This window comes from Thunnus albacares, chromosome 20, assembly GCF_914725855.1.
Source record: "Thunnus albacares chromosome 20, fThuAlb1.1, whole genome shotgun sequence".
NCBI classification, from domain to species: Eukaryota; Metazoa; Chordata; class Actinopteri; order Scombriformes; family Scombridae; genus Thunnus; species Thunnus albacares.
The window spans coordinates 11,242,038-11,269,939 of record NC_058125.1 but is presented as its reverse complement, the minus strand read 5'-3'; the positions used below and the strand labels follow the sequence as shown (position 1 = coordinate 11,269,939).

The window sequence follows — 27,902 nt, the reverse complement described above, 5'->3', positions numbered from 1 at the left end:
TATCACATGAAACAGACTCCATAGAGACCTCTGTGCTTAATCGTTGCTTGTAAATGATTTGGTCATTTATTTTCAGCCTCAGAAACATCAAGGCCTATTCAAAGGCAGCCTCTCTCTTGTACAGTGTAGTCAGTGTGTAGGTTGGTAATGTTGTTGACAACAGCGCCCTCCTGTGAACTGCTGTTCTGTGACAATATGTTCTCACAATTACCTTGTGTCTTTTGGAAATTGCTAACTTTATATCAGTGTTAAGAAAAGCTTTATGTTATGGTTAATTAATGGGTATCATGTGACCTGGCAATCAGGTAACATTTTTATTATGTGTGTGAGTGACTAAGTGACAGATTTACATGTTTAAACTTAAACACAAACTGTGCTCACTTCCCATTTTCATCAGTGTATTACGTCTATTGAAGTAGGCCTATGAAAACCATTTCTAATATAGGCCAAACAGTGCAATTAAATTTTTAAAAATGTTTTATAGAATTTTACAATATATAGCAACAGAGCAATGTAATGTAAAATACAATTCACAATCTCAGATGCTAAGTAGAAATGGCCTCCCAGTTTATCAAAAATAGCTGCAAAATACTTAACAGAGATATATGCTTTGACTCTGAGAGGATATTTACAATTAATACACAAGTTGAGTAAAAAATACATTGTACCAAATGCATGTAATCGACATAATCAGATCTGTGGATAAATATATAACAAACAGCACATTCGGAGCCACACTGAAAATAGAAACTTCAGTTCAAAGAAGGCGACAACCTGTGTTCATCATTTATCAGTGATTCTTTTGCTGTCATTGCCCTCTTTTTTCCTGACCTTTGACCTTTTTCCTGACTTTGTTTTCGAGAAATACAAACCTGTGTTCATTAGTCTGTACCAGTCTGCATAAAAAAGCAGCTATAAAAATAATGAAACCAGGATTTAAGGTAGAAAAGGAGAGTGGCATGAAATAATTCTTTTGTGAATGACACAGGTTAAGTATTCAATATTTTGGAAAATAGGGTGACGATTCAGTAGAATTGTATCTAATGTAGACCTAGTGTATATCTGAATGCACTACCCCTGCATTAGATTAAAAGACTGCCTTCATTTTTCCTCTGTCTTTGCTCCACATTGCTTCTCCATTGTGTGATTATTATTAAGTGCCCTTTACTTACATATTACAACCAATTACTGTGCTGATTTTACCAATGTGACTTTAATTGGTGTTTCTGACACATCCTCATGTTGCTGTTTTCTTCAGAACCAACAGCACAGTCATTCCCGGTGAGAGAAAGTGCAGACTCTTGCATATTCATCTGTGTGAAAATGAAGGGTCTTCATGTGCATGAATAAGGAAGCTAAATATATATAGAAAAATATTGTTTAACAAGATTGAAATTACAAGTGAGATTTTAGGACACATTTAAGTCTTCCTCCACTTCATCCTCCTCCTTCACGCTGTTCCTGCGGTCACCACGATCCATGGTTATGCCCATCTCTTTTTGCAGGGCCTCTAGGCTGGCCTGGCTTATATAGTACCTAACGTTCTGCGATGGCAACAGCTTCTGGAGCTCCTCAAGCTTCCTGTAGGCCTGGAGAAGACAGATGAAAAGAAAACAGAAAGCTGAGTGTTTGATCAAGGACTTTTGAGGCTTTAGAGATGTAAATCTGGAGAAATTGATTTAAAATTATGATGCTTCCACAGTTAACACTTTCTTTGACTTGATGCGGATGTTTTTTTGTCATTTCATCTATTAATAATAATATGAGAAAAAAAAATGACAGTCACCACTTGGTAGTTGCCTTGCTGACAGTGGTGCTCGATCAAGAAACCAAACGCATCCCCAATCCTGACAGCAGGGTCCAACTCTGGCTCCTCTAGCAAGGCTTCACATAACTGCACCGCCTCACCGGCATCCTCCGCATACAACCTGCAGACAAAAGACAAAAGCAAGGTTCAGATGAAGATCACAGCCAGACAGACCCTCCACAGAACAAACAAATAGTGTATATTGAGGGTATGACAGAGAAAAGAGGGACTAGTTATGATAAGAAAAAGAAAAAATAAGAATCATACTCTTACCTGCGTGCGTGGACGAACTTCTTGATTAGGGTGATCTTATGTTGCAGGTCAGCCAGTCGTACTTCCTGTTGTCCAGATGAAGAGTCCTTTGATTTTGAGAGGCACTTGAAAGCCTCAGTCAAAGCATCCAGAGCCTTCTCATAGTTCTGGTAATCATCGATTTCCACCTTTATAATGGTGACAAGAGAAAACTTTTTATTTAGTATTCAAACTTAATATCTTTCTTGAATATTTTTACAAACAAAAATAATACCACAGTAAACATACAGTACATTTTACTCTGAAGTTGCAACTATTACAAATTTTGTATCACCACATAGAATTTCTATGCTGAGCAATTTCAAGATCACTGTCTGAAAAAAACTGTATTTGACAATACACAAAATGTGTATTGTCAAATCATAACCACACAAGTACCAATGATGACCTTTGTGAATCTGACTGATATTTCTATGGTGAGATGCACTACCTGAGCACAAGCTTCATAGAAGCCAGCAAGCAGGTTCGGTGCCCTCCCTTTAGTGTAGAAACCAATGATTGTCTTCAAGATCTCTGGATTTTTCCGCCAGTCTAGAGACTGAAGGTAGTTGGCAGCCATGATGAAGAGCTCCTTCTGACGGCAAACGTTGGCAAAAAATACTATTTTCTCCGTGTCGCCCGATTTGAGGAGAGCCCTCATAGCCTGTTTGAAAAAAAGATGTATTAATGTATGTATTATACATGTTACTCAAAGTAGTTTTCACCCTTCTTATCGCCCAGATACATGCTAGATGTTTTGCATCATTACCTTGAGCTTGTTTCCTGCCTGCGTGTATTTCTTGGTGGCCAGGTGGTAATTGCCCTGACGCATGCAGCAGTCAGCTATCCTCTCCAGCAGATCCTTGCGGGCCGCTTCAGACAAGTCTTTTGAATCAGTTACAGTCATTCTCTCTGCAAGCTCCTCTGTGATGTTCAAGTTCTGGGTCACACACAGTTCCAGGGCTTGATGGTACTGGGCACACGTACATACGCAAAACAATATCCATAAATACACATAAGCAAGCACATATGAGCTCATTAGTCAATGTGTAGGTGCAGCATGTCTACACACACACACACACACAGAAAATGTCACACACAGGTACCTTCTTGGCTGCTACCAGTAACTCCACAGCCTTTTCAAACTGGGAATGTTTGATAAAGAAGTCAGAGCAGCGTGCCAGGAGGGCAGGGTCAGAGTTCTCGTTCAGATCCTCAGCAATCAACTGAAGTGCAGAGAACTGTTGGGTGGCAAAGGCCAACTCCAGAGCTTTGGAGACATAACCAGCCTACAACAGAGAAAGGAGCAAAAAACATTCTGGTTCATATTTGGTGCAAATAAAAACCAACAGAACTCACATGATGGGAGAAAGTGAATGTGTGTTCATTAAAAAAATTCCCGTTCCTCTTGACTTCCATCAGTATGAATATCTGTTGCAATATTGCCCTCTTGTGGAATGATTTAGAACTCATGCTCATAATGAATGTGGTCTGAGTGAGTTATGACAGACCTTGTGATAGAGTGAGACAGCTCGGTCCATATGGGTGCCTTTCTCCTCGTAGTAACAGGCAGCCTCCATCATGTCCTCTGGGTTACTGAGCAGAGCCAGGTTCATCAGCTGGTCATCCAGACCATTTTCCTGGTCAGGCACAACACATACAAGTCAACAAACTACTGGAAAAGAGGTCTAAAGCACATCAATAACAGAGAATGAAAAAGTATTTTGATGAAATTTAGACAATTCTGTATTAATAAATCAAAACATAATAGGACAGCATTTCTGCCAATGAATACTTGTATGTTGGGAATTCACAGAGGTTTCTAACTAATCATGCTGCTGGCACATTGCAGAGTACTTTACCTTACAAAGTCGTATGGCATTGTTGTAGGCCTGGGCTCGAGTGTAGAAGTGAACAGCCTGTTTGATGTCATCATGACCCTCATAATGTCTCGCCAGGTGGTATGATGCTGCCCTGTCTCCTGTATCATTGGCTATCTCTGATGCCTGGTAAATAAATAAATCTATTATCACATCTGTGGACAATATTTTGTGGTCATACTCATCTGACAAAGATCTTTTAGTCGCCCCACTAATTAAACTCAAAACAAAAGAAGATGGTTCATAACTTACTATATCTTAATATATCATATTACAGCAATACAGAATAAAATCAATATGGAAGGCTGTCATTTTGAAACAATTTACATCTATATTTGAAAGAAAACTAATTTCTCATGTGCACTACACAATATAAAAAACTTAGTAAAACTGTGTCCTCAAAATGAAATTATTGGTAACACTTTATTTTACAGATCCTTTACTTTATACATGTTTCAGTCTTGGGTAATTTGCAGGTACGTAACGGCTTATTCTCAGGACATTTTACAGCACTTGGTACAAATGATTAAAAAATGGAAAAAGTTGGTTTAGTTGGTAAGTGCGCCTCATTACACTTGGGTTCATATTTAGTTGTTTATTTGCAAAATTTCCTACTAAATTAGATTCTTAAAAATAGGATTTGTTTCAATAATTTCCTAAGATTAGCTGCTGTGTAGCTATTAATTCTTCAGACTTCTCTTTGAAGGGGATATGTAATTTGGTAATATATGGGAAATGTGCTCATTAATAACAATATATTAGCATTAGCACACAAAACTACACACTGAAAACGAAGTATTTTCTGTTAAAGAATTGTTAAAAGTGTAGTTTATTAAAAAAATATAATGAGTGAGCACTGACCAACTCAACCAACTTATAATTTGTACCAAATTGCACCACCCATTCTGTAAAATGTCCTAAACATTACAGTTAAATACTTGTGAATTACTCAGTTTTCCAGGAAATAACTATAAATTTAAAGGACCTGTAACGTAAAGCATTACCTAATTATTTTCACTAAAACATCATAAATGTTTTATGACACTCCACCTTCTGAATGTTGCCCATGTAGCAGTGAACTCGAACGAGGGAGAGGTAATCCTGAGCACATTCATAGAAACGCAGCGCTGAATCCATGTCTGACTGGCTTTCCAGGTACTGGGCCCACCACTTATAGATGTTCCTGGATTGACAAGATGATTGGACTTACAGAGCATACATCATGACCTCCCATGGGACTTACTATACGTAAACAGCATGCAAGTATTTTGTGATGTCTTTTGTACGTTTGTGTAGACTATAATCACAACTTACTTGTCTTTCATTTTGTTGACATAGTTCTCTAAAGATATTGTGTCATCCTGGAGCATTCTGGGTACTTCTACCCGGTGAGTGTCTGAATTCTCATAACTGAAACAAAAAGTGCTGACAGTCACAATTTGTTTCCAGGAAAAAACAGAAAAATCACAAATAGTAAAACTCCAAACTACTGTATTATTAATATAAAAGCACATTGCATCTGTCTCACAATGAGAGGGCCCGGGTTTTGTCGCCCATGGACTCCAGGTATTTGGCATAATTGTAGTAGGTGGTGCGCAGATGGATGCGGTCATGGTTCTCAGCTGTCTCCAAAGCTTGCTGCCATTGGCCAGATGCCTGGTAGAAATTGTTCAGCAGGTCATAGCGTTGACAGCACTTGTACAACTTCTCTGCATCTTCCTGTTGGAAGACAGGAAAAGATGATGGAAAGATAAATGTTTTTGGTCCGGAAAGTCCCGTGATCTTTGTGTGGTGAACTGCTCAGACCTAAAACAAGGACTTGTTATTTGTAGCCATGGGGTGTGGAATTATGTTGGACGACTGTTTTTGGGTTATTTGTGAACAGAAAAAATTAACAATCTCTGAATAGATTCTATGAATTCTAGTAAGGGCACATCTTCTGCTTTTGTTACCTGTTGTCTTTTCTCTGCCTGTATGTTATTTTTCTCTTTATAAAAACAATCACAGAAAGATTGGCTAAATAGAGAGAAAATAGCATATGTCACAAGTAAAAATGGACACAAGACACTCCGCTAATACTTGAATATCTCACCAGCATGCCGAGCTGAATGGCCAACATCGCCACCTGGGCCTCTGGTTCAGGCTCAGCCTCCGCCTCCTTCAGTGCTTTTGCTGCCCTGGCATTTCCCATATTCCCAAGGCATACTCGTGCCACATCCAGCCGCCGTGTTTTCACACACATACGTGCCATGTTTTCCCATACCGCTTTGCTACAGAGAAAAGAGACATGGCTCATTTGTAAGCTGAATGTTTAGTCACTGAATTGGCATTTTATTATTCAGCAGTGAAAATAGTTGCAACATGTACACACATCCGATAAGAAATTTCCTGTTTGAACAAAATACAATGCTGTTGTTATTTAATTTTCAAGTTATTTACGGTTAAGTGCAGGTTTATATTTTTGACAAATACCGTTGGTATGCATGTGAAAATGGTGACAAAACTGACCCGAATATGTAAATACAGTTGGGTCTCACTGGCCAGACCTCTAGTACTCTATTATTATTTCAACAGTGATCATGATTACAAAAAAATTCCACCAAAAACATCCTGCACATTAACACTATTATAAGCATAACCACACAAGTATGTGTGCAGGACTCAAAGGGAGAGACCTAATTCTCTCTCTCCCTCTCTTGTCTTTCCTTTTATCTTTTTGTCTTGCTGACGTAAATCCACCCCTCAGCCCCCTTTTCTGTTGCTTCATTTCCAAATTTAAGATTCCTCAGCCATCTGGTCTCTATTTGCGTCCCCTCCCTCCGCCTTGCTTTAGCTGATACAGATGTGAGCTGTTTATTAAAGTTAGGCAACAGGAAATACCCCAAATCTTTAGGGGCCCTGGTATAAAAGGGGCAATGGAATCCAAGTGAAGTGAAATATAGCAAAAGCATGAGAGCCAAATAATCGCAAGTTTATATAGTAACTGTTTATATAGTAACTGCCAAAATCTTGCTCTATATGGTCAGAGAAAACCAATAAGTGAGATACTTTAATGCTGAAAAAAAGAGAGCCCGCTACACACAGAGCGGCAAGATCTAGAGAGCCAGAAAAGGAAAGACAAGAGAAGGAACAGGTCTACATTTGGCCCCTCTTCCCAGCCCTCTTTTCCTCTCAGGAAACACATCCTGTTGCTGGCTGGCTGACTGTGGTGGCCAATATGTTTGTTGCACACGAGAGAGAGGACTTTAGCGAACGCCCCCTGGGCTCCAGACAAAAGAATACACAACTGTGACGTCTAAGAGGGGCTCTTTTGGACATTCTCTCACACAAACACGCTGGCATACACATACACATTTAAAGTGATCATGAAGGAGGGAGCTGTCTGTTTAAAACTTGCCACAGCTGCGAACTGATGTCTCGGACTATGACGAACAGTGACTCCCCCACATTTCAACTCTGACCTAAAGGATTTGCAGAAAAACTGCGAGTGAAAAAGAGAGGGGGAAAGACAGAAAGAAGCAGAGGGAGGTGGGCTTGAGGACTTCTTGTTCCAAGTCAGGCAGTGGGGGCTCTTCTACTTGAAAGACAGTCTTGGTAAGCCTCAGCAAAGCCACCAACAAGTCAGCTCCTAGCAACACTGTCCAGAAAATCTATGCTTTTTTTGCATCCTCCGAAGGCACTCTGGAGTGGCTGAAGAGAAGAGAAAAAGAAAGAAGAAAAAACATTCTCCTGTCTCTAAAGAGAAGCCAGCTGCACAAACAGAAGTCAGACCCGTGCAACAAGCGGAGCACTGAAGAAAGGGAAAGGAGACGATAAAACAGAAGGGGAAGAAGTAGGGAGAAAACGAAGAAAGGAGCGAGTTCCAAGAGTCAAGCTGCAGCCAGTTGGAGCCAGTGGAATGGACCTAGGTGCCTGTTGGATTAATCCCCGCGTACCCACAGTGCTGTCAGAGGAGGAGGGTTGATGATCTGCTCCAACGACAACCAACTCCTGAATGAGGATGAATGGAGATGTTCTTTAGCTAAACCTCAAGACAACACTCTTGCCAATTCCACCTCTGCGTGAGCAGGGACAGCACAAGCTATCAGCTGGAGGAGTAGGAGGAGGTGGTGGTGGTGGCGGAGGAGGTGGAGAGGAGCCACGGGGCCCAGCGCACTGCTGGTGCTACTGCCCCAGAGGAGAGGGAAGGGAGCGGGCAGGACACAGAGGAAGAGCAGGGCTTGGAGGAGGGACACGAGGGAGGGGGAGAGGTGGCGGGCGTCGGGCGTCGCATGGCCGTGCAGAGGCTAGTGGCGGCGGCGGTGGCGGTAGCCCTGCTGTCCCTGGTCCTAAACAATGTTGCAGCCTTCACCCCCAGCTGGGTCCTGCAGGCCCTGGAGGACGGACGCAAGAGGAGTGTGGGACTATGGAAGATGTGCCCTGCAGGAGGGGAACGGGGCCGTGATGACCTCCAACCTGGGCGAAGGGGGCAGGGGACACAGAGGCAGTGTGAAAGCCTGGGATGGGGCTCTGAGTATGCAGGCTACCAAGAATCCCGCAGCACTGTCAAATGTAAGTATTTATGCACATTTTGATTTTGTGCAACATACCGATTATTTATTATTTATGCATGCTTTCTAGAACACTGAATATTAATCAATCAGATTTCAAGTGTCTTATCTTGGAAAGATGGAACTATTGGAATGATATAGTAGTGCTCAACAGCACTCTAGGGGTATTTCTGTGTCATGCTGTCATCATTTTTTTTTTTGCATTTCCCACATGAAACATACTGCAGTTCAGTAAAGAAAAACAATCTTATTTTCAGGGGCCTCTGATTCAGGGCAAAAATGATTGACTGTAAATCAGAACTCAAAACCAAAACATTCAAATCAATGGACTAACAATAACACAAGTGCTTTATTTTTACTGTGGGTTAATGGAAGTCTAATGTGTTAGTGTAAACATTAGTCAATGGCAGCCAGCCAAGAATTTACAGTACGTATTGATTTTACAAGCCAGAGTGCATCATGTTGTTACTGACATGGTTTGAGTATGAACTTTGTCTGGATAAGCTTTTAAACAGAGTGAGTGTTATCACGCTTTACTGATTAAAAGTCCATTGACAAATTTCCATTCAAGAACAAGTTTGGGAAATGCTGAATGTCAACTGGCCAACTTATCTAGGCACAATGGGCAGCAATGCCAGACAAAGACACGTCACACCATTCATGATAATATGGTAACCATGTCAGTGTTTTATGTCACATTGCTACAAATGTCCAGAATGCTTTATTCACCCCCAAAATTTCCTGTTGCATTACAACATTCAAACATACAAGATTGCTGTTGCTAAGCTATGCTAAGCTATTATTATCCTTCACTGATCCTCTGCTTTAGATTTAACCTTTTAACTTGTCATGCGTATCAAATTAATGCATTTAGATCATAGTGCAGGAAATATAACACAACTCTTCTCCTGGTCCCTCAAGTGCAGTTTGACATGATGCGGGCCTGTAACCTTATGGCGACGGTGGCCCTGACTGCAGGTCAGCTGATCTTCCTTCTGGGCCTGATGGAGCTGCCCTTCATCACGCAGGAATCACAGTGGTGGGAGGAAGCCATTGCTGCACTCTTTCAGCTAGCCAGTGAGTAACAGTTTTCCTACAACTTGTTTGTTTAAGAGGCACTTTTTCTGATGCAAATCCAACAAACTATGCACATTATATGAGTCTGACACAGAAAGAAAGAAATCCAGAGACAGCAGAGCAAAGTTCACATACTCTCTGGTAAAGGAAAAGGGGATAAAATCACAGACGTAGATAGACTGCCTGACTCCTAAACTTTGGGGAATAATACAGCTGGAAGACAGTGTGAAAACTTTCCGATACAAGCAAAAGACAAAGACTATCTACTATCTACTACAATTTTTTATGGCAAAAATCTTCAGCCCAACTAGATGATACTATTATTTTAAAGATACATCCAAATCCATGGCAAAATGTAGATAAATACAAAATGTGACAGTATATGAGTTGTAGTGCCTTTGTATACTTAATTTTTGTTAATTTTAAAATGATAAGCTTAAACCACTGTGCTTCTGATAAAGTAACAGACTGGCCAAACTGACATGGAAGAAGATAAGGAAAACTACAATAGGAAACCAGAGAATAGACAGAGGTCCTTCTTTAGGATTCAACAGCATGGGACATGACTTAGAGCAATCATGGTAACATAACCAGCACCCATCCATCCATCCCACTGTGCCACATTAGTTGGCTGGCATGGCCTTGTCCCAGTGCCCCTGCTGAGGAAGTCTGTTGTGTGCAGTGGTCGCTCAGCCGCTTGGTACTGTATCTGCCACAGCGATACAGTACCAGCCATCATGGGGGTCTGCTCTGGGTTCTAAATTTAGTCCTAGTCCAGAATCCATGGGCCAGAGCTGCAGCGAGCCAGGGAGCGACTGTCGGGCGCCAGGATATCCCTGCTCAGGACGAGGAAATGTCTGTGACTACCTGTTATGCAAACCCCCGAGCTGAAGAAGGAAAAAGAAGGGAGGGGGGAACGGACGGGAAAGACAGTTTCGACAGGGACTGTGTGTTTGTGTGTGTGTGTGTGCGCTGGCAGGAGGGATTATGTGCATGCATGTTTGTGTCTGCCAGTGTGTGTGTTGATATTGTGTGTTTATAGTGTGTTTTGGTAAAGAAATGTCCTGTGGTACACACACACACACACACACAGCAGCAGCAGCAGCAGGGTGGGAATAGCCTCTGTCTAGATAAGCTGGCCTAGCTTTTATGTCTGTGTTTACAAAATGTCCAAGAGCAGCGGCGAATAAAGAATCTCCTTTTTATCGTTAGCGTGTTCGGCACGAATTGCAGCGAGGATGAAGTCTTTTATCTGTTGACCCACCCAACATAACAACATTTTCCCTTATAAAACAACACCATCAGCCAAACTTCGGTGACCATTAAGTTGTCTCACCAAGGAATGATTAATAAAGACAATGGCAAAATGAACACATTTCAGATCCCATAAATTATCTCCAACATGAGCTGTGGACATTTATAGCTCTTTTGATAATGTGGTCAGTGACAAATCTTGATGTTACTAACAATAGTGACAAAGTTTAAAAAGAAAAGAAAGAGTGCACACCTATTTCCCTGACATCTAAAAATAGTAACGCTCTCAGGAAAAATGGCATCTTCCAATTTTACTCTCTTACCATATATGGTCAACAAAGCTGCTGAGCAATAAGATGACACGTATCTTGGCAGATGAGATGTTCCCAACCAAAAACAGAACACCAAATTTATATTAGGCCTTACAGGGGCAACCTGAGTCACATAAGGGAAATTAAATCTCCATTATGATTCTATACTTGTTTGACTACACCTTAAACTGTCTCATCTGTTGGGAGTTTTAATTAAGAATGGTTTCAGTTGTCATAGAAAGAGTAGTTTATAGTAGTTATAGTAGCTTCAAATAGTTGGTCAAGAATGAATTTTGATGCTTAACTTCAGAGGCAACATGGACACGGTGTGAATGAAATCATAACAACTGATGAGCATGCATGTAAAGAGATCCATTGCCAAGACAACTGAGCAAACTCCATCTGCTTATATAGACCTTGTGAAAGCTCCAGAAAAAGCTGGACTATGAGTTGGGGCTTATGTTGTCAAACTATTATTTCCAAGATCAAGAATGAACTTTCCATAAGAATAGATACAGAATTAACAAAATCTTTAAAGTAAAATCTGACTACAGATAGTTTGAAAAGGCCTCTACTATTCAGTAAACCATTCCCCATTGCTCCCTTATTAAACTTCCCCCACCGAGTCAGTGAATGGGCTTCAGCTCTGTATGAATGGAGATATTTTTACCCTCTCACCCTCTTTCTCGGGAATGTTTTCATTTTCGTACGTGCCAAAATGCTCAGCTATTGCAAGCAGACTGTGGAATAACAATATCCAGCTCCATTCAGTGATATCTCAGTGGTGTTGGCAGGTCCACGCTGAAAGCACAATATTGTCTATTTCACTCCTGGAGACAACTCTGGAATGTGTTTTTCTGAATGGACACGGCTCTAACATGTCAAAAGTCAAGACTGAGGTTATTTCCCTCCAAGACTATCATTTCTTTAGATGTGAAATTCTTAAGATATTTGTTGGGTGTTGCTGCTGCTACTATGTCCACATTGGGGCTATGCCTATGGTGTCTCTCTACTCACAATAGCACAACCAGAAAAATGCAGGCTGTCAATCACTCCAAGAAAATTTAAGGAATTGCAGCTGTGGGACTGAATTCAGGCACGGCAAGGAGATAAACTTTTCCCAGATGTAAGTGACTTGACAGATTCCTGGTAATAAGGGAGTGATAACATTCTGAAATTGAGGTAGGCTGGTCACTCTAATCAATCGTGTACCCTTCAAGAATGAACCAAGACACCACTGACCGGAAGGAAAACAGACCAGCCAAATGAATTTCCAAGACATGGCCTCAAGATAATACTTGTTTAGATTTTCTTTGTGACAGATCATGTCAAAAGTCCAGCAAATATATTAACCTCGAAGCTTAGGGTGTGGAGGGGTGGGAAGGAAGGAAGGATGGAAAGAGGAAGAAGGGGAAGGAAGCTTGAGAGATAAGTCTGTGCCAAAAAAGAGGTTCACACAGCCCACCCTGGCTGGAACCTGGACAGGAGATTATTCATTTTCTTGGATAAGGAGCCAGGCAGATTAAACATGAGCCGATTGAGCAAACAGTCGCATTCTTCTGCGTACACATGGTGGTAGACACGCAATGATACACAGACACAATTATCCACATCCTCACTTAAAACAATGACAGCCACCTTACTGTGGAGGTAGGGAAAGAAATATAAATGTACTCCCCCCCCCCTTGGTGCCACTGACTGCTTCAGGAAACGGACTGATTCATATCCTAAAGCACCAACATCCCTATTTCCAGTGATTATTTTTGGTCTCTGTATTTATACCATTGTGGATGGGGCAAGTTTTTACACATTTATTATTGTTGAACTATTGAATGGCTCCAGACCACACTTGAACGAGGGACTGACTAAGAATCAATCTGTGTGGGCTTTCAATACATACTTCTTGAAGTAAAGAATGAGGAAAGGTGTGGGCCATGGGGACACTCAACAACTCTCTACTGCAGATAATGTCAATAAAACAAAGATCAGAGAAACAGCATGAAATTAAAGAACGCGTGGCTTTCTACCTTTGAATGCAAACAGGAGTTCCTCGTTGTTCAGAGTTCAATGACCGTGAATCAAAGAAATCAGGGAGATAAAACATCTCAAAGGCTTTTCCCGAGCAGATATTCATGTTCTGATATTTGTACGCTATTGAGAACTTTGATCTCAAGATCTCAGAAGTTCTTCCTAGGAGGAAACAGGTTTTCCAAATTCAAAGGCCCCACACAGAGCTCCCGCTGAACTGTGAAATACATGGGATGGACGTCTAAATGGGAGCATGTGGGATTTCACATTTATTCATTTGGCAGAAGCTTTTGACCAAAATGGCATACAAATGAAGCCCATTCGAAAATCCTCAAAGACACATTATGTCCACCTACCACACGTCCTTTTAAATAACTGTACTTTTAAACTGTGGTATCCAAAATATCCAAGAAATGCTAAACTATACATGGACAGTTTTTCCATCATCAAGAGCACTTTAAGATTTTCTGGACTTGTATGAAATTAAGGCTGCAACCAACGGTTATTTACATTATTAATTAATCAGTCGATTATTTTCTCCATTTGTTGTTTAGCGTCAGAAAATGTCAGAAAAGGAAGAAAAATGTCTTATTTTGCCCACAACCCAAAGATTTTCAGTTTACTATAACAGAAGAAACCATTTGAGAAGCTGGAACTAGAGACTTTTTACTTTTTTTCTCTTAAAAAATGACTTAATCAATTCATCAATCATCTAAATAGTTGGTGATTAATTTTCTGTCGATCAACTAATGGATTAATTGACTTATCATTGCAGCTCTTGACTGTATGAAACTGATTGAGAACTTGACTTCTGCATTCTTTTTACATACATAAATCTTGGTTTCAGCAGGACTGAAATGATTCCTCACGAATATTTCTTCAGTAGTCAACAGCAGCACACTGTATTTGTACGCGGCAGCTCCCAGTAATTGTCTTAATATGAAACATGGCACTGCTTATTTGTCTAAATGTGAAACATGAGGCTGACAATGCTTTTTCACTGACTGAGTCCTTTTCTTTCTTTGCTTCTGTGCAGGTTTTGTGCTGGTGATTGGACTTGTGACCTTCTACAGGATCGGGCCCTACACACACCTGTCCTACTCCTGCTACTTAAACATAGCTGCTTGCCTGCTGGCCACGATGGCTGCAGCCATGCTCATCTGGAACATTTTACACCGCCGCGATGACTGCCTCGCACCCAGGGTTATAATCATCAGTCGCTCACTGGCATCACCTTTCCACCCACGCCTAGACAATGACTATGTGGAGTCACCATGTTGAGCCGTGAGGAAATAGGAGTGAAGACCACACTGACAAGACTGTGCTCTAACTCTTGTATTAATCCAGCTATAGGTTCCTCAAATGTGAATCTCATGAGAAGAGGACATTCCTGTGGCTCTACAATAGCTGGACTAACATGTACCTGCAATTGTTTAGTTCTATATTTCACAACTCCTCCCATGTCAAAAATGACAGAATTATATCGCTGCTTAGTCTTCAGAAGTTACAGTTTTAAAGGCGCAGTGTGTAGAATTTAGTGGCATCTAGCAGAATGGACTTGGCAGAAATAGAATATAATATTCATAAGTATGTTTTAATTAGTGTATAATCACCTGAAAATAAGAATCATTGTGTTTTCGTTACCTTAGAATGAGCCCGTTATATCTACATAGGGAGCGGGTCCTCTTCCATGGAGCCTGCCATGTTTCTACAGTAGCCCAGAAAGGACAAACCAAACACTGGCTCTAGAGAAGGCCTTTTGCATTTTTTGTGAGTTTCGCAGCCACCTTAGGTTCTTGGAAGGAGAAGGGGAGGGTATTCAGTTGGTTGCAATCTGAAACTTAACCACTAGATGCCACTAAATCCGACACACTGGTCTTTTAACTAAAATTTAAGTATCAAGCAGGTGCAGCTACCAAACATACTCAAATTATGATGTTTCATTTATTCATGCTTAGATGAGCTTATTGGTAGCTAAATATGGAATTTGGACTATAACTGTCTTATATGAAACATCCTGCTTTGGAAAAGATCAAGCTGGAACTTGACCTATATTGTAATATGTGCACTTAAATTTCCTCCTGCATAATTATGAATTGGAAATTATGAAAGATGTTGAAAATATAATACCAGAATACCTCATATTTGTTTTCATCCTTTTAAAGCTTATTAAACTGTTAATACATCTTAATATTAATGATATATCTACGAGTTAGTAGGTAAACTAATAAAGTAAAACATAATAGTCAGTCGATCTTGTTCTTGATTGAGTTTACCCAAATTTGTAACAACATTTAATTGAAAAAATAGGTGATATTTTGAGGGAAAATCGTTGCTGAGTCATTACCACATGAATATATTTCCTCTAGAAAATTTGGGCAAAAAACCCCACAAAACATGTGACCCGTCAATTAATGTGTGTCAATTTATTTGAATTTTTTAAAAAAGCAGTATATGTTAAATTAAGGGTAACAACTGTTTTGGTGATGCACTGCATTTTGAAATGACACACACATTTCAATACTTAAGTTAAGTTTTCATGATGCTTTCTGTATGAAACTCTGCTCGCTTGTGGTACATACTGTATACTTAAATTAATATTATATAGTTTTATAAAGAATAGTGCTATCAATAGTAGTAGTATTATTTGGATCATATCCCACTTCTGCAAAGAACTCCAGACTCCATCTGTGGGTCTTCCACGTTGCCGGACATAGGGGCACATGAAAATATTAAAGTATCATATAAATTCAATAAATTTATTGAGAAATATTCAGTCACAGTAGTGTTTGTTGTTGTTGTTGTTGTTGTTGCTGCTGTTGTTTTAGTATCCACAACACTGCATCTGACAGGTGAACAATACAAAACTTCATTAAATAATTTTAAAATGTAAGGTTTTTAGATTTAGATTTGAACAAGAAGCAACTAGAAGGCATGGGGTAAAACATAACTTTTAGCAATTGTATCTGTGATAACATATTATAAACTTAAGGTTCACTTACTACCTTTTTCCAGAGCTTTTGAACATATATCAGTGAATAGAACATGACCCAAGTACAGAACTTTTGTTACCTGATTACAGGTAGAATATGGGGGGAGATGCTCAGGGATGGTCTTCAGCATCGGTGTGTCAATGGCCTCCTCCATCTTTCACTCCTGCCTCATGACTTTGGTGCTTTCCCCTTTGATGTTGTGACCAGTTTTGGTCTGTTGCTCACAGACAGATGATGCTGTCTGCTTCCAGAGCTCTTTCAGTCTCTTAACACATGGTCCCTGCCAGGGATTATGATCTCTACCCCATATACGACTACCTGATATCATATGATTGAAGTTCTTAGATCTGAGCAAGTTCCATTTGCTGAACAAGGCTGTGGTCAAATGCTCCAAAAAAAGCAAATAAGTGAAGCTTGAGGTTGGAATATTTTATCAAAAATATGTGTTCCTAAGGTCAAGAATGGACGTCCATGCTCAAGATTTGTTAAGAAACCAAACGGATTGTCATTTGACCTACTAGTTTACAGTTACAACATGAGTAACAGTTATACAGTAAGAAGGGGCTGTGGAAGGCGGCAGTACATGTGTGATGTATCTATCAGCCTCAAATTGCACAGGAATAGGGAACGAGAGAGAGTACGAAAAACTGCTACACATATATTCCTTTAGGTCATGTTTGCTTTAGCTGTTGTACCCAATGAAACAAGAAAATGTGATACATTTTAACAGCTCCATCTTAGCAATGCATGGTAGCTATAACACTACAAAGCACTCTTATCTAGAGTGCACTAGTAGAATAATCACTCCCATCATTATAAAGTTAACTGCCAAAACTGTTTGGACAAGGGTGAAAGATGACACAAACATACCTAAGTATGTCCTACATTAGCTGTTCTCAGCTGTTCATTAGCTGAGATAAATATAAAAATCTACACTCTGTATGATTAAAATTTAATATTTGCAATGAGGAAGTACTGTAATGGTTTCATGTGAACTACATACTTTCCAGTGACAAATGGCATAAACTGACAGCCAGCTATGATGACTACAACATCATATATCAGTCTCAGTTTCACCTCTGAACACTTCCTCGGGTCTTTTTGTTCCTGATGGAAAGGGGGGAGTTGCTTTTAAATAGCACTGCAATGGCAAAAAGACAGTAAGAGAAGGCTTGCATTCATTCGTGTAGATAACCCTGCAGCATTTCACCTAAAGTCAAGGACAACATGAATGAGAGGAAGTAGCGCAGTCTAGACTGAATAAAGGCATTCCAACCTGTATCTGACATGCTTCTTCAAGAGGCAGGGAGGGAGAGACGTTCATATTGAGGATATCTGTTTTATATAAAGCGCTGTGAAAGTGCAGTACGTGATTTATAACTTTCATAATTTTCTTGACTTGATTCTCAGCTAATTAAAGTCCCGCTGATACACACAAATAGGGCTCTAATGCCTCATCTGATATAGAATTTCCAACACTGCAATGTGTCATTATCATACTGAGACAGTGGATTTTGTTGTTCTGTGTCTGGTTGAAGATATGACAGATTTGACAGATATTTTATTATATGATCTCAAGTACATGTATTAGATGAACTAAGCTTGACTTCTGGATCGCCAGCCAGTCTCTGAGAACCTTGGTCAATTCAAAGATCTGCATCATAGAGACCAGTCCCAGAAGATACAGGTTACTGCTGCAGGAAATGCATATTCCTGTGGGTGGAGATATGCGGGAATCGAACACAATACTGATCCTTTGAAAAAAAGAAGCAACAGTAAAAATAGCCATCAATGAGGAACTTAGTAAAGCTGTCATCATACCTATTAAACTCCTTGGAATATCCGGCCGGTGGCATATTTTTTCTCCCCATTTGTTTGTTTTAATGCTGTTTTCCCATTTATGCAATGTTTGTACGTGCAAAAGTAAAGGTATGGCGGAATTCAGACCAACCGTGTGCTCCTTATCACGTAGCTATTCTCCTTACGAGAATATGAGATCTTCACTGAAATCACATATACGTTTCCCAGAGACACACAGGAACGGACACCCACATCCTTTTAGTGACCTGATTCAAAGTTTGCAAGAATGGAAAAAGGGCACTCCTTTTGGAGCAAACTGGCAGGGGGATCTGTGTGTGTGTGTGTGTGTGTGTGTGTGTGTGTGTGTGTGTGTGTGTGTGTGTGTGAGTCAGTGTGTTTAGAAAAGTACATCCCCTCTGAACACACCCGCACACTAACAGAAACAGTCACATATATACACATTGAAGAGTTCCTTCCCTCAGGGCAGACAGTAAAAGCCCTTAATCATGTCCTGTGTTTAAAAATCTATTTCATGTTCTTGCATATACAAATTGAACTTTTTTGTTGGTGGATCAGATTTGATAGCATCACAAAAACTTGTGTGTGTAGACTATATACAATTAAAATATGCATATATTTCAATTTTACTGGCCTTTCTAAAGATAGATAGATACATTAGTGTGGTAATTCTTTCCACTGACCTATGAAGTGCCTGTTTTAAAGTGTTCTTATTAGAGATGAGACAAAACTTGTGAAAATAACAAAATAGGCTGTGTTCAATGTCTCTTCTATACTATCTACCATCTACAATAAAAGGTGCTGAATGAAATGAGGGGTGAGGAAAAGCAAGTGGCAACAATGCCACTTGAAGTCTGAGAAGAGTCAAGGCTGCAGTAACAATGCAATCCCAATGGCCTTTGCTTAGCCTTTGAACTACATTCCCTTGTAAAATGACTGGTAGGGAATGTGGTGACAGTGCCTACCTGCCAACCTGCACGTCCCCTCTCTTTACAAACGCCACTGAGCAGACGCATGGATATGATGGACACCTTACCTCTTGATGAGCTTGATAGACTTAAAGGCTTCGTCCATGTCGCCGATGGTCAAGTAGAAGCTGAAGTTTAGCATGGCGTCGCGAGTGGCCTTCTCACAGTTCTCCAGGCCCACAAAGTCTCTGAGAGCTCGTCTGGATACCATATGGGGGAACTGGGCAATCGAACCTTTTGGCATCTGGGTGTGGTTTGTAGGTGCTAGTGCGGCCTCTGCTAACCCTGGGTCTCCCTCACCTGGCTGAGAGGGGGTGAAGCAAGGTAGGGAGACATGGTGTTAAGATCGGTAACCATGGGATTCACAGCCAGGAATAAATGAAGCATGTTGTGAAGTAACATTGTATTAGATGTAAAATACAATATCCTGGGGAAAACATGGGCTTTGGGAAATGGGTAGGAGTCAGAGCAAACCAAACAACAACAAAGCATTACAGAACAAATCTATTTGTCAAGACAAGGTGCATGGGCACTGAACAAAGCATAGTGAGGTCTACATATTTCACTTCACCACACAGGGATGCATTTGTGCTGCTGGTTGTGGAGAACCAGTATTTTTTATTTCTGCTTAAATGCAGCACAAGGCATACACGATCACAGTTGATGGCAGTTGGGAATCAAGAATATTGAAGCGTTCTGAGTGATCTGTAGGGGGCAGACACTTACTTCCGGTCGAAAGACACCACCCCTCCGAAATAATAGCTGGGGTTCGTTAGACCAAACACATGAGAATAGTGATTGGTGCAAACAAAAACACAACAAATATGTTAAAGTAAACTCAAGATTTGTAACAGCCAACTTATAGCTTTCCATAGAGAAACCCCACATGTTGTATGAGAAACTCCTGACTGAAGAGACAACAGAGAGGCAGAACATGTGAGTGTCTGTCCTCACCTTGCAGCTGAAATAATAGTAGGGCACATCCAGAGCGAGGAGGGACTGCAGGCCTGAAGGTTTGGGGTAGCAGTCCTGCAGGAGGAGCCCATGTTCCTGGGTACAGAAAAGTGTCACCACTGACACATCCACCTGGGCAGAAGGAAGGAAACAAAATGACAAGCTATGAGCATGAGTGGATAATGTTTTGCACAGGCAGTCATGGTAGAAGTCAAATCCACCAAGACAGATAGCATCATGCTTTCTCATAGAGCTGTATCTTAGTGTTAAACAGCAGTCTTTACCGTATCCAAGTAACTAGTTGATGAAGACTCAGAACCGACTGGCACTGTCTCACAAACAAAAAGACGAGGTTCACTCTCATCCCAGAAATGAGATACGGGGCAGCGTCCACTGAGCTCTGTCCCCTGAAACTGCTGCCTGAAACACAGAACAAACATGTATGGTATATGACAACGTAAGTGAAGAGGTGCCTAAATGGACAGAAAACAAACACAGACAAAGCAGCTTTGGTTACCTTTCACTGTCTTCAGGCTGTGAGATACCACTGGACGGTCTACCAATGAAGAAGTCAAAGTGTGTCACAGTGTCCATCTCAACGTCATAAAAGTACACTTTCTGATCAGGTCGTCCATTCAGCTGAGAGGGAAGAGAAATATTATTGCTTGTAATTAAAATGTATTCAATTTACAGTATCAAACAGGAGAAAGCAACAAAATATATTTGACAAGCTGTAACTATAAAATCTATATTTGTACATGATAAATAACATAAATAAATAACAAACAATTAAATGACTCAAAAAGTAAGAAAGACGTTTGACGAAAGATGTCAATCAACTAATCAATTTATGAACTAATTTCATCACTGCATATATGTTTTGATGAAGACTGAAATTACTATTTGGTTATATAGTGCTACTCCCACACTGAAAAGAACATATATTTAAGAAAAACACAAGTTTGTGACTATTTAAGATTTTTATATGCTGAATATATGCATAAGTGAACTGCAATGATTGTATCTCTGTGTTGTTGTCCTCATATTGCATTTTATTATTTTTATACTGATATGGACCTATGTGTCTGAAATAAAGTTAAACTGAATCATAAGATACTGGTGGCTACAATAACAAAAAATAGCATCAGCTGTAAAAAAAAGACCATACTGATCAGCCTTTCAGCAAGGAGAGTGTTGCCCATTCACCTGAGATATTAGGATGCTGATTTGGCTGCCATTGGCATTACACTTGACTGACCTCAGGGCTCCCAGATTGGCAATCTGGTCAGCCAGGTTCTTAGCACTGCAGTGAGCTTTGGCATCTCTATATATACATACAGTAAAGACATACACATGTTGGACAATAAAGTACTTTAAACACAGAAAGTGCCAATAAAAAGAAATTTAAGATGCATGAAATTTAGCTGCACACACATTAACACTATACCTTCGGGTGAGGTCAAAGACTCTGACGTGCGCTGTGTCTGTGCCCACAACCAGGTAAGACTGACACACACTGAGTAGCACTGGGTTGCCCTCTGCCTTGGAGAAAGTCAATAGTTGCTTCACTGTGCCCTAAAGAGATGAGATGATTCAGCAATAAACCAAATTCATGGTGACAAATACCACTTTTATGCATGGTCATACTAAATCACAATCGATTCCAACTCAGCACCAAAAAAACGGCAGTTTGCCTTATGAGATGTCTTTTGAAAATGCTCGCTCAAACATTTGTCAAATCTCTGAATACAGGGTCACAGGTTCCGAGGTGGGACAACAGACCTGTGGTGTGCGAATCTGGACCCTGTTAGGTTCCACAGTGTAGAGGTTCTCGCCATGTACAGCTACTACATGGGAGTCACAAGCAAACGATCCTGGGAAAATAGCAAAATAAACGGAGGTGGAGAAGAAAAGGAAAAGTTAAGTTTCTGAAGTGCCACATCTGTAAAATGCTGTTTGGACTGTTGAGTGAGTTGTACCTGTATTGCGTAGAACCGTCCCTGAAAGCTCATACACGGTGATCTGCTTGCCACTCCAGACTGTCACTGAATCCTGTTGGTATGGCAACACAAATACAGATCACATACCCTTTAGAGGCCATCACTATGTTTTAAAGCAAAAAAACCCCACCAATTCTACACTTTGTCCTTTCCAACTTTACAGTTACCTTGGTAACGCATACTCCTTTGATGTGGCTGTCCGACTGCAGGGCAAGGTGCACTCCGGTGGTGAAGTGAGTGATGCTGAGCTGGGTCGGGGTAAGCTGCACTGCTGCCACCTGCTGGCTAAAGTGGGCTGACATCACATGCTCACACAGTATCAGCACCGTGTTGGAATTGTTGGCTGCCAGCAGATTCAGGGTGGAGCCCCACTAAAAATGAAATAGCATGTGACTGACATTCATTCATGATTAATAGAGCAGTGGTGTGTGTTGAGTAAATGCTGATCCGGTCAGTACCTGTAGTTGAGTGACATTTCCCTCCGTTTCAGTGGGTGTTTGTAGTTTCCACTGTGCTTTGGTGTCACCTCTGCTGCTGTCTGGCTGCACCACCATCTTCCACATTGCTATGCGTCCATGGTTGGTGCCAGCTGCCAGGATTTCTGGAGAGGCCGCAATGTTATACAAAAACAATGAGGTTTTTTAAGGTTTGAAATAAATCTACTTGAGTTTGGGAATGTGGTGAAATAAAACATCTAAAAAAATACCAGATGTACAGAAATGTGAAGTCAAGCCATGGAGATTTGCAATATTTTTACATTTTGCACAGTGGGACAAACACTTCACACTTACCTTTCCCTGCACAGTAAGAAACACAGTTGATCATCTCTCCTCTCTCAAACCCAAGAGTCTCGTCAAGAGACAAAACATAGTTGTCATCTCGCTCAAGATCCCACAGCCTACAAAACAATCAGGACATAACATTATTCAAGTTTCCAGTGAGTGTGTATGTGTGTGCGTTCAGTAGGTGTATACTGACCTGATGAGCTGTTCCCCTGTTGCTGTGATGAGGAGGCTGTTCTCTGTCCACACAATGTCAGTGTTCTGTCCACTTTTGCTGCTCAGCTTAACCTGTCATGAAAAAAATATCCATAAACCAAATTAGTTAGTATTAGTTCAGACTGACCTCTAGACCTGTCACTGAACAAAATGGACAAAATGAGCAAATCATACATGAATGTATAGCATGAATTAGAAAGAAAAGTATTGACATGGAGTCTTGCATCAATGCTGATTTTATTGATTAATTTCTGCATAATCACCAGTATCAAATAAATCTGCCCAATCAATCTTTTATTAGCCTCCAATATTGATGATGTTAGTATTCATAAATAAAACTTTATCTTCAGTATATCTACAGTATACCATGGTTTAGTATACCTTCATGAATTCCTGTGCTACTCCCTCACGTCCCAGAGTGTACTGTGACAGCATCATGGTCTCTGTGATCACAGCGAGAGCCTCTCTCTTCTCAAGGTAAAACAGTTTCTTGATGGCGCCCTCCACACTGAGGAGTGTGCTAGTCTTACCATGCTCATCCACGCTGTGGACCTTACCTATACGCAAGAGTTAAAGATTAAAAAAAATTCCCTCATAGCACAAAATGATCATATTTTACAGAACTCTGATTGATTTGCCAGTAGAAATTGCTATGCGTTTCAGAAATACTACTTTTGGATAAAGGGAGGGGAAAAAATCCCTTTTAATATGTTTTGGATTTTTCAAACTAGTACAAATTATGGAAAAACTGCCAAAGTGCGGTTAAAAGATTTTCTCTTCAATGAAAAACTTTGATGTGAGTGGTGAGCTTAATATTTATTAACATGGATTAATCATCATAAGAATTATATGATTTTTACTAAGACATTCTCTCAAGCCACAAAACAGTTTTTATATCATCACAAGCCATTATGAGCTGTCTCACAGCTCTGTCATTACTGGAGATTGTTGGTCACCAATAGAGACTGTAAAAGTAATGAGCTACACAATGTGCCTTAAGAAAAAATAGTCATGGTGATAAAAATAAACTAAGATAAACTCTAACCATGTGCAGTGCTGACGTAGAATGCAAGTCCCTCCTGTGGGCCCATCTTGAGAGGTGCTCCCTTCCAGCTGAACATATCCAGAGCACTCTCATCTCCACTCACTGACGCCCGGGCTAGCATCGCCACATCACTGTAACAAGAGATAGGTTCCCACTATCAGCAACACAGCATTCAAACCAAGAGAGCATAGTCATGTCACTGTGTTTTCAATACAATCTTACTGTTAAGGACTTAAAAAGAATGATCGGCTCTACACAGAGCATCATTTTTACTTACTCCCCAGGTGAGGCAGGTCTGAAGATGCAGCTAGTTAGGTGTTCATTGTATTCATGCTTCACTAGATGGTTTCCTTGAAGTCTCCCTCTGGCATCTACCTTCCATACTGCTAGAGCTCCAGTCTGTCATTAAATAATCATACTGTGTTTATGTGGCTCAACAAGAAAAAATGGGAAGTTTAAACTCTTTGCACCCACGTACAGAATTAATCCAGTTCATCCCTGTATTACTCTGCTATGATGGTAATCCAGCCATGGCTTAAGTACCGCCCCCAAAAAAGCCCTTGTTTATCATGAGTGGTAATCAGGCCCACCAGCATATAAACACACTATGTGTACACAGTCATTGAAACACACTCACCTGATCCCCTGTTACCAAGCGGCTACCCGAGCTACTCCACTCCAGCAGTGTGATGCTGGCTGTATGTGCATTAGGCAGGACCGTTTGATCTCCAGAGGGGTGTGTCAGCAGCAGTACCTCTCCATTCTCCCAGCCCAGCGCCAACACTGGCTTTGTGGGATGCCAGCGAAGCACTGTGGGCTGGTAAGGACGTTCTATATGGCAGCTCTCCACATACTCTCCCTGCATATGGACAGGGATGATTTTAAGTATACAAGCTGTGTTAGAGTGTGCTCTAATAGATATCATTCATACACTGTGAATATAACAAAGGGTTCTTCTGTATCAGTGCAAAGCCCACTGTTTACCTGCTGTAAGTAGAGGTCTACATTGCCTCCAGCGGTGGAGTTGCTTGAAGCCACAGCCAGTACAGGCAGAGCTGGGTGCCATGTCAACTGAGAAGGCACATCACTGCTTTCAGGGGCCTCAATACGGTGGTCAAAATACACCGCCATGTCCCCAGTGTGCCTTTCTAGATATGAAAGAAGAAACATGAGATATCCAATATTGTACATTGTTACTGATCAGTGCATTCTTTGATTTGTATTCTTTGTATTTATTGTGCAGCTTCATGTCCCTATGCCAGCTACTTATGTATCTACCTGACTAATTCATGTTATACAAGCTCACTAATCACTAGTTAACTCAAGACCATGCCCTAAAATAGCATCCAATGTCAATGATTTAAGGGCACAATTTTTTTTTTTGCAGTAGCCAAAATGGACATCAGAAATTGCTTTTCTAAAAAAAAATACCAGCACAGGAGCAGGAGCGAGAGCAGGTAAGTTAACGCTACTTCATTTCTGTTAAAAATAAGAGCATAGACTTCAAAAACATGAGGTAAATACACCCTCTCTTCGTGTCTGTCTGTATCTTTGTCTCTTTGCTTGCTTCAATTTCTTTCCTGCTGGTTAAATGTCCCACCGTGGCTCTCTCTGTGTAACGTTATTTAACTCTTTGCTGTGTTGTTGTTAATGGTTTGTAGCTCTTATTTTTCACTGTTTGTTGTTTGTCTGGACGCTGAAGCAGCTGTGTTGTTGCTGCTGTCTGTAGAGCCTGCCAAGGCTTTGAATAAGTTGTTTGCTAGTTGTTAAATCACCTGTTGCTGCTGATTGTCTGTGATTTGTGATTGTTTGGGGCCGTGCAGAAGGTCTGCAGGTTGGTCCTGAAAATCTTTTCATTCACCACTTGTTTTCAAGCTGTGTTGTATAAATTTTAGTAACTAACTATAGTATTGTACACCTTGAGGGATATTTTTTTTTGCATATCAAGCATATAAATGAGGGTGTGTAAGTCATGTATCTGATACATGCACTGATACTTGTTGATGTATCAGTGCATGCATCAGCGTATAAGCAGGTTGGAGTGATTTTCTGGATGAGTTAGCTACTGTTTCCCTCCTAACAACCCACTCTGCCAAATTATGTATGTGTGCCTGTAAGCACATCAGATCTTTCAGAAACAGATTTCTAATAAGCAATGAGGTGTTGTTCCATCATGTCTTACTATGAGAATAACAGATTCATTTACATCCTAAGCTCAGTTAAATATAGTATCCACACTATCTGGGGACATTTCTATTACTTTTGTGATAAATATGCCGGTCTTTGGATTTAAAGCAATGTTGAATCTACCATAAGCATTTGGTCCTGTGTGTACTGTAATGTGCAAATATTGCTAGAGTTTATTTCACTAGAATCCAGCAGCTACATTTCTGTGACTCCTCTCTGATTTTCATTCAATTCTGCTTATGTCTGGAAGCAAATGGAAATGACACATCCCAGCTCACTGGATTTTTTTTTTTAGTGTTTTAAACCTTGAAGATGTGCTGACACATGTAAGTGTCAGCAAATCATGTGCCATTTGTATAAATTGTGCAGTATTTTTTTAAATGTGACCTGCTGGTGTAGCCTATTGTGTTCTTGGCTGAGAAAGGGATTGAATGTGTTGATAGTTTATAAATTCAGATAAAACTTTGTTAATCTCACACTTTGCAATATTGTTGGATACATGATGCTTTCTTAATTTATGTAAGTGGCACGCTGTCAGTTTGTTTTTGTCATGTAGTGGCATTATGCAAACAGCTTTTAGGCTTAGCCTTAAAAAAACCGTATGGTTGTGTGGTTACTCCTGCTTTTAGAAAATCTGATGTGATGTAGTTGCATGTTCAGTGCTGCAGATTTTCGGTATTTCAGCCGCCACAACACCGAGTTTGACATTTTTTCATGTAACAGTTGTGCTATAATGTTATTGGGGAAATCACTGCAGCATTAAATGAAGAAACAATTTCTTGAAACTATCACATGTTGCTAAGCAACAGTAAACAAAATCATTAGCCTGCTGTTGATACGATAAATAGTAGGCAAATAGTAACACTAAAGAGATCTTGAAACAAGATTTAAAAACTGTTATAGTCGATCTACAGGTCACTTTGGTTCTTGCACACCTTTTATCCCAGAGGCACATCTAAATTAATGTTTCTGGCTACGCTACTGATTCAAAATGTATGATTTCACTTCATACTGTATGTAGATCACTTGGGCAAACGCTAGTTCACTAACTGATACAGATAAACAATGCAGACATTGGTAGCGTTAGCTTATATGACAGATGGTTTAAGGTAAGATAGCTTTAGCTGCTAACATTAGCTAGGCTAGATAAGCTAGCCAAAGTTAGCAATCATTTGCTGGCCCTCGCAACTGCAGCGCGAGGTTAGCCCTTCTGATAAAGTATCTTAAGACCTACCTCACCGTTGCTTTTCTAAGGTTAACGCCAATTTAGTTGTTAAAACTCAAAAGCGTCGACCGTAACTTCCAGTGTTGATGTTTAGCCTCCTGTGTGAGCGTAAAAGCGTCTCTGCCAGTTGCCCCTGACAACCCCGAGGACTGGAGTGGAGGAGGAGTTACGGAAAAGAACGAACACAATCCGAGTTGCCGAAGGTAGTGAGGAGTTGAAAGCAGTCTCATCAAACCACAATAATGTTATTTTTTCAGTGCAGTACACCCAGGTTCTCTTCAGATGTTTGTAAGGGAATTTAATTACATTGAGATTGACAGTGTTAGTTCTGCAAGCATATTTAGTGGAGATATTGATATTCAGTATAACCCATCGACTGTAAAAAAACAACAAAACAAAGCAGTTTAACCATGCAGGCACAGAAACATCAGAAAGTTAAATGGCCTTCAGCAAAATACTTTTTAGTCTACTTGATGATATTCCGTTGGAAAAGGCTCTCTGTATTCAACGCTAAGT

At 40.4% G+C, this 27,902-nt stretch overlaps 2 protein-coding genes across 4 annotated transcripts; one reads left to right on the top strand and one right to left on the bottom strand.

Moving 5' to 3' along the window:
* Positions 1-459: 459 nt before the first annotated feature.
* Positions 460-27,527, bottom strand: ift140 (intraflagellar transport 140 homolog (Chlamydomonas)). 3 transcript variants are annotated; one of them, XM_044337326.1, is made up of 31 exons: positions 27,396-27,527; positions 24,959-25,122; positions 24,612-24,833; positions 24,252-24,373; positions 23,975-24,105; positions 23,311-23,486; positions 22,910-23,001; positions 22,723-22,829; positions 22,390-22,532; positions 22,099-22,302; positions 21,911-21,983; positions 21,714-21,805; positions 21,379-21,506; positions 21,138-21,255; positions 20,449-20,570; positions 20,216-20,351; positions 19,932-20,063; positions 19,046-19,281; positions 6,071-6,248; positions 5,507-5,697; positions 5,293-5,388; positions 5,029-5,161; positions 3,961-4,104; positions 3,610-3,738; positions 3,205-3,387; positions 2,868-3,071; positions 2,550-2,762; positions 2,081-2,247; positions 1,787-1,928; positions 1,400-1,589; positions 460-1,313 (listed from the first exon to the last, which is right to left on the bottom strand). In XM_044337326.1, exons 2-30 carry the CDS (start codon positions 25,103-25,105, stop codon positions 1,410-1,412), a joined length of 4,341 nt encoding a protein of 1,446 aa, XP_044193261.1. In that variant the 5' UTR covers positions 25,106-25,122; positions 27,396-27,527; the 3' UTR covers positions 460-1,313; positions 1,400-1,409. The 3 variants fall into 3 exon arrangements, with proteins under 3 accessions (XP_044193261.1, XP_044193260.1, XP_044193262.1); XM_044337325.1 differs by having other exon boundaries at positions 460-1,589; XM_044337327.1 differs by having other exon boundaries at positions 460-1,589; positions 24,959-25,118.
* tmem204 (transmembrane protein 204) lies at positions 6,283-15,974 on the top strand. Its single transcript, XM_044337329.1, has 3 exons — positions 6,283-8,529; positions 9,450-9,605; positions 14,235-15,974. Exons 1-3 carry the CDS (start codon positions 8,250-8,252, stop codon positions 14,477-14,479), a joined length of 681 nt encoding a protein of 226 aa, XP_044193264.1. The 5' UTR covers positions 6,283-8,249; the 3' UTR covers positions 14,480-15,974.
* Positions 27,528-27,902: the final 375 nt, after the last annotated feature.